The 7,607-nt window shown below is 41.1% G+C and overlaps 1 protein-coding gene across 3 annotated transcripts in view; it reads right to left on the bottom strand.

The window, feature by feature from the left end:
- Nucleotides 1–662: 662 nt before the first annotated feature.
- Nucleotides 663–7,607, bottom strand: part of CA8 (carbonic anhydrase 8) — a 52,887-nt gene continuing 45,942 nt past the window's right edge. For all 3 annotated transcript variants that reach the window (XM_048840762.2, XM_048840761.2, XM_048840760.2), the window contains 2 exons: nt 2,352–2,525; nt 663–1,942 (listed from right to left, as the gene is read on the bottom strand). In XM_048840762.2, the coding sequence (XP_048696719.1) occupies nt 2,391–2,525 (135 nt within the window). In that variant the 3' untranslated portion in view covers nt 663–1,942; nt 2,352–2,390. The remainder of the gene's footprint in view (nt 1,943–2,351; nt 2,526–7,607) is intronic.

Raw genomic sequence — 7,607 nt, 5'->3', positions numbered from 1 at the left:
CATATTATCTCTATGTAAAGGATTACTACACTAAGAGAGACCATTTATAACCCATTGGTTTTAATGGCTCCATTTTCTGATCCTTTCAAGTTACCAATCTACCAAAGGGGCCATCTTCTGCCTGATCACTTGTTATGCCAATCAAGATTGGGAGCTGGAGCCCAAAACATAATTTCATAAAGACGAGGGATGAAATCCTGGTCCCACTGAAGTCAAGTGGGATTAAATTGAATTAATCAGGCTAAGATTTCACACTCTGGCAGGATTCTGAAGTACTCTCCCTTCTATGTACACCAAACCAAACGGTGGCATTCTTTCAAGTGGGGTTCAATATGTGCTTGTTTTCTTTTTAACCAGTAGTTCTAAAGGGGCCAGAAGCTAAGGAAATTGTTGCTTTTATGTATTTGGATTCTTCCTGCAGAGCTGAACAGGTTATTGGATAACTGTGAACTAATTGCTCTTGTAGTATTTAGTTGAAGTTTATTTTCGTACAACACTCAGACACTCCAGGGCTAGAGAAGTTTTATAGATGATCTACTCATCCATTTGCCCAGGGTGAGAACGTTTCTTAGTGGTTGAGCAGAATGTCATTAGTTTTTCTGTTTTGTTTGCAGTGTTGCTGTAGCTGTGTTGGTCCCAGGAGATTAGAGAGGCAAGGTGGGTGAGGTAATATCTTTTATTGAACCAACTTCTGTTGTTGAGAGAGACAAGATTTTGAGTTTACACAGAGGTCTGCTTCAGGTATGGGAAAGGTACTCAGAGTGACACAGCTAAATACAAATTGTTAAGCATAAAGTTAACACATGTTGCAAGAGACCATTCAAGGTGAAGTGGGCAGGTAACACCTCTGCAGTCATAGGACAAAGGAGGGTTGGTGGGTTACGGATTGTTGTAATGAGCCATAAACCCAATGTCTTTACTGAGTCCATGATTTTAAGAGTCTAACACAGTTATGAATTTAAGCTCCCAGACTCACCTTCTGAAGGTGTTATGCAGGTTTCCTTTGTGGCCTGAGAGGTCAGAGATGGAATGATCACTTTGTGAAAAGTGTTTGGCCATGGGTGATATGGTGTTTTTGTCTTTTATCATTTTTCTGTGTGAGTTCATTTAAGAAACATAGTGATTGTCTCATTTCACCCACATGGTTGGGGCATTTGATGTACTGGATGAGGTACATCACATTATTGTGACAGGAGTGTATAAGACCCATGGATCCTGAAATGTATGTTGTGCGGAGAGGATGTTGATCATTGTAGCTGTGGAGATATGTCTACTTATTTTGCATCATCAGTCATTACAGAGAGCAAGTGAGTAGCTTGTGCATCTGGAATGGTCCATTTTCTTGACAATGTTGGAGGGCTGTTAAATAATAATGTTGGTTACCAAGTTGGGGCTGATCCTATTGTCTGCATAGTAAGTTCTCTTTTATTCAGTGTTAGTATATCCCATCACTAGGCTGCTGTGTAGTACATTGATTATCTAAGTGTAATGAGGGTTGGTGACTTATGCTGGAATATTGAGGGATTTTTAAATGTCAGGTATGGGGAAATAGATTAACTGACGTGTGGGTAGTGAAGGTTCAAATGTGTATTTGCACCTATGCACGGGACCCAAAATCATCTTTTACTTCTTGTTCTTCAAGCCAGTGGAAGCTAAACACATTACTGAGGCAAGAAACAATCACACCTACTCTGATTAATGGAACAACAAATTAACATTAGCCATGAAAAGGCCAGTTATTCAGCATCCTCTCTTCTGCATGCATTGGCTGTGTCTAACTAAATGTGCAGCATTTGGAATAAAAGAGTAACATTTTAACAGAGGACAGAGGAGATCCAAATGAAACAACCCTCCTTTGAGATGACGTCATTTTCCTCCATCTTTATCAGTCTCAAGGAGTGGAGCTCTGTAACACTAAAATGACTCATTGGTGACTGGAGTCCTAAAAATACAAAATGTGAAAATCAACCAGTGCATCCATATCACTAGGAAAATCTCACTTGTCCTCAGGTTTAGCACACTTCTTATTACAGGAAACCAAATTGCTCTAATAGGGCCCAATCCAATGTTCACTGAAATCAAAGAATTTTAAAGAATTTCCAGTTGACTTTACTGAGTATTGGACAGAGCCTATATTTAACCTAATTATTACAAGGTGTTTGAGAGAGCAGATACAGGCAAAACATATGGTGGTATCAGTTGAAAAATTAAAATAATGCAAGGTTCAAAGTACATGGGTTATCCAAGGCATTTGTCTAAAAGCATTGTCTTCTAAACCACAATCTCTATCGTGAAAATTGTTTTAATAGACTTACTTCTCATTTTTGTTTTTCCGCTGAATTTTCACTTACCTAAATAAAGTTTTGTTATCATTATTGTTTTTTCTTCTGCTACTGGAATGCAGCCTTGATGACTCTGTCGCTAAGTGGCTGAGTTGGTCTAAAGTTATCTCCTAATATCCCATCACAGCCTTCTAAAAGTTCTGCACCTTTAACATGTGTCCTCAGTCTTCGAAACTCTTCTATCTGAAAAAGTAAAGAAATGACATGCAGAATATTTTAGATATTTTGTTCACTGTGGGGCCAATGATCTATCCTAAACTCTAGTTGAATGTGTGGTTTTCAATGCCTAAATATCTAAGCACATCAATTCTCATAATCAAGTAATTGTGGGTGGATAAATTTATACACAAAAACTGCATTTGCTTGGGCAAAATGAGTAGCAGTTACAACTGATGTCAACCGATTCGATTGTGTGCATAATGTCCAAAGGGTTCTAGCTCAGACTACCGCTTGTTCTTGAAAAAGTGCTTGCCAAATACTTGGACATTCATACCTCTCCATGCAATTTTAGAAACTTCTTTTGAAAAATTAAATCAGTAGATTAAAAACTGAACATAACTGGGGGAGAAAATGCAGATTAGTGAATGTCTGTATTTTTTAAATTGTTGGTATAACACGAATATGGTATTTTGAGCCAATTATTTTTAAAATAAGTGCCTACATTGTCACTGCAAAAAAATAATTGCACATGCAGAATATGTAGCTGTATGGGCAAAACAAGAAAGTGTGAGCATATGGTTTTGAAAGCTAATCTCTGCATATCTTATCACCACTTTTTTTAGAGTATATATTCAGGGCCAACCTTTGGGGTGGGCAATTGGTGCAGCCACCCTGAATGTCAACATTTGGGGGTGCCAAATGATCACATTCAGGGATGCCAAATCCCTGGTGTGTTAGTTTTTTCTAGTTGTTGTGTTTTGCTTGTGCATTTTGGGTTGGTGCAGGAGGGGCCACCAAAAACGTTTTCAGACAAATCACCTAAGGCCTGTCGTGCAGGTATTTCCCTATTTCGCATTTCATTCTATATCACCTCCTTTCACCTTCCTCTGTAGCATGGGGCATGGGTCACTTGCTGGAGGATTCTCTGCTCCTTGAAGTCTTTAAACTACGATTTGAGGACTTCAGTAGCACAGAGATAGGTGTGAGGTTTTTTGCAGGAGTGGTGGGTGAAATTCTGTGGCCTGCGTTGTGCAGGAGGTCAGACTAGATGATCATAATGGTCCCTTCTGACCTAAATATCTATGAATCTATGCATGCAATAACACAACAGACAGAGGGCCTCTTTCTGCTCTCACTTAGATGATGGTAAATCAGGGATAACTCGTTTAATAGCAGCATAAGTCCTCTGTGAAATCAGAAAAGGTGCCAGAGGGTGAGTTCATAGTGACATATCTTCATTTGTTAAGCATAAGACAAAAAGTAGAGTCCTGCAGCACTACTGAACCAGTCTGTGCACCTGGCTGCAACAGCACACTCTTTTTGACAGTTTGTTTTAAAATAGGATTTTAAATGAATGCAAATCACATGTATTTTAAACAGAAAAGAACATAATAGTAGAAGGAAAGTAACAGGAAAGAGTGATCTGTTAAATAATTAAACTTCATAGAAGAATTACATCTCTTTTCTTTTCTTTGGCATAATAACAAAATATAGAGGATAGATTCTCCCCACTCAGAGTATGGAAATCTCTATAATGATTCTCTCACAGAGACTCCATTGTGTGTAGAAAACCATTCGAAAACTGTGCCATTTTACATTGGCCTCTGTTTCTCTGCCCTAGCACCCAACTCCTCAGCAACCCAACTCCATTGCATCCCTAGACTGGAGCTCCACAGAAAAAGTGATGGCGCCTAGGATCATATCATCATTTCTAGGTAACATCTGTGAGGCCAGGGTGGGGTGGATGGTGGGTATTCCTACCATCCATTCATCCTCCTGAATGACTCTGTTTCCACACCCTCCTACAGCACAGATCCCCCAGCATGCTGAAAGGGCTCTGCCAGCCCCAAGGAGGGAAGGGTGTCACAGAGGACTCCTCCATGCATGTATAATAGAGACCAAGGGGTATGTAAATCTAACCCCAGATTTTTAGGAAAGTGAAGTGTTCCAAGATAGCTAGTGGTATTTTCTAGAATCTTTGTAGCTGCTATATTGGCTGGGGACACAGTTTCCTATTGTAATTCAGAAGATAACCACAATCACTGTTATTTACTGCAAAAAAGTACAGAGCCGCTTCTTTTCATATTTATGTGTTTGATGGCTAGCTCTTCCCTGTAGCTGAGATTCTCTTTCCTCAGAGAGCAGCATGTTGTACCTCTCATAGCTGAGATGTAAGGAAGACAGCTTGGTCTGAAAAGATGAAAGGAGGGAGGAATGGTGGGCTCTTTTAGAATGCTTTTAAAGGCAGGGCTGTTGTATTAATTTAGCTGGAATACAGATGCCTATTCTTGAAGATTTTTTTTCTATTATTTTATGACTATTTAACTCAAACTGAAAATAAACACATCATAGGCCTGGAGACTGAAGAAGCCTGCAGAAGTCAAGTGCTGGTCGAAGCAGTGAGCGACCTTTCTGAAGGTGGCCTCTTCCACCAGAGCTGAACTGAATCAATACTGGAATAATCTGAAATCACTAGTTTGGGAAGAAGCATTTCACAAGAGCACAGCTTTCATTTGATCTTTGGAGGCTTGGAGACTTCAAATAGAAACAAATCAAGCAGGAAAAGGCCTTTCTGTAAAGCCAATATTTTGGAATTACCCACTGCTGCAACTTCAAATGTGCTGCAGTATACGCCGGGCTGGATCACATACCTCCTGGAGGCTTTCCTCACAGAGCAGCTCCAACACCATTCAGGTGTTCACCCCAGGGTTCACCCCAGTCCCACAGACTGAGTTCTGGGGCCCTATCACAAACCTTTGATCTGCAGAGGGTCAGAGCCATCGCACTGAGATGCACTGTGCCTCTGAATCAGCTTTGGAGCCACACTGTCTGCCTGCCCAATTCCTGGTAGCGTGGTTCCAGGCCAGACACACTGCATGGCTCTGCTAGCCATGGCTGTCCTCATGACCACGGAGGAAGTGGCTCTGTGGGAAAGAGGACAGGCCCAGGCTCTATTACCTTTCCCGGATAACTTCCACAGGGAAGAGAAGGGAAACTGTGTGACCCACTGGCCCTGCCCCACCCAATGTGTAGTTTGCCACCCTCTGCCAACCTTCCCATGTCTCCCCCCTCCCACAGATACCACCATTTGCAACACACTTTGCAAGGCCCTGCAGAGAAAAAGGATATTTCAGTGAAGGTGACTCCCTTTCCCAGAACACCCATTCCACCTGGGAGTGGGGAGATCCAGGCACAGAGGGTTCCATCCATGTTCAGATCCAGGGTGCATGAGCTGATCTTTTGAATGGAATAAGAAGGCCCAATCCTGGTCCCACTAAAATCCATCCTAACACTCCCTTAGAATTCTACTGAAAACCAATTCAAGCCCAAAACATTAACTATGTAGAACCCTAAACCAGATTAAAGCTCTTTGCTGTATTATAAACACTGTGCAGAAACCGTTCATCATTTATATCAAAGCTAATGACAAAACACCATTAGCTTCTATTTTTCAGAATTTTGCTTTAACATTTAGGTCAGTTTTCCTGATTTCAGACTTTAAATTTTGCTTTATTCATGGTTCCAATTAAATGGCTATTTTCTTCATAGCACAACACAAACCCAAGAATGTTTCCTCTGTGAAAATCAGCTTTGCTTGGAAAATGGACCCATTATCGTTTAGGTCGTTTTTTGTTTCCAGTTTTGCTTGAAAATTTCACGTACCTTAGTAACACTTTCTATGAAAACAGGCAATTTTTTGAGTGAACAAAATACTATGAATCTCCCATAGTTCTCTATTTTTCGGAACATATTTCCACACCACTCCAGCCCCAACCATCTATTCCAGTGACTATTTATTTTCTTTAAAAATGATTCAGAACAAATGAGCTAGACAAAGGGGCTAGAGATCTAGCCACTCAATTCAAAACTAGCTAACTCTGACAGTGAGTATAGCGGAATGACAGCTGCTCACTGTATCACTGTTAGAAAGCCACATTCTGATCGGCTCAGAGGATGCAATTGTTCTGTGCTTCAGTGAACCACAAAACAAATTCTTCGTAAGTGTCCAGTTACAAAAACAAATTGTCCAGAAAAGTCTGAACAAGCTTTTCCCTATTTTTCCTTTCCTTTGGGAACATAATAAGAGGGAGAATACTATTCTTATTACAATGTTACATTTCTGTAGTACATAGGAATGTGCTCGGCGTCTCCCAAAACAAATTAAGACATTGTCTTTCCCATTGAAATAAAGGTAACATGAGAAGTGAGGGTCATAAACAGACAAGAGAAGGGAAGGGAGGAAGAAGGAGAAGGCTGCCACTAGGAGGGAGCAGTTATCCTGTAAAGGCTTGATCTTCTTCCTGTTGACATCAGTGACAAAAATCCAAGGGCCAGAGTGTGGACCCCTTGTTCCCACTGCTGAGCAGTTACTTGGCAAAAGCCATCCAGACTTAAATAGGACTGCTTGTGAAAACAGCTGCACAGTCAGGCCCCAGTTGACTGCTGGGGGAGTAGGATCAGGCCTTAACATCCTGATAGTTCTGTTCCTTGTTTCTTCTTTTGTTACTCAGGTAATTAATAAGTTCTGATCTCAGCAACCAAAGTGACAAATATGTACTGGACCTGATTCTTCTCTTACACTGGTGTAATCAGGAGTAACTCCACTGTGGTCAGTGGAGTATAAAACTATCATAAGTAAGAGGAGAGTCAGGCCAACTGGTTGGAATCCTTATCAGCCACTCATAACTAACTCTAGATCAAACCAGTTTATACTTCTCTACCGTCTTTGTGCCCATATTAAGCAAAAATATGATATGAGTCAGCAGTGTGCCCTTGTTGCCAAGAAGGCAATGGTATATTGGGCTGTATTACTAGGAGTATTGCCAGCAAATTGAAGGAAGTGATTATTCCCCTCTATTCAGCACTGGTGAGGCCACACCTGGAGTATTGCATCCAGTTTTGGTCCCCCCACTACAGAAGGGATGTGGACAAATTGGAGAGAATCCAGCGGAGGGCAACGGAAATGATTAGGGGGTTGGGGTACATGACTTATGAGGAGAGGCTGAGGTAACTAGGCTTATTTAGTCTGCAGAAGAGAAGAGTGAGGGGAGATTTGACAGCAGCCTTCAATTACCCGAAGGGGGGTTTCAAACAGGATGGAGCTAG

This window comes from Caretta caretta, chromosome 2 (genome assembly GCF_965140235.1).
Source record: "Caretta caretta isolate rCarCar2 chromosome 2, rCarCar1.hap1, whole genome shotgun sequence".
In the NCBI taxonomy this organism is placed as follows: domain Eukaryota; kingdom Metazoa; phylum Chordata; order Testudines; family Cheloniidae; genus Caretta; species Caretta caretta.
Note: the sequence above shows the minus strand (reverse complement) of the source record. Positions and strands in the feature narration are given on the sequence as shown.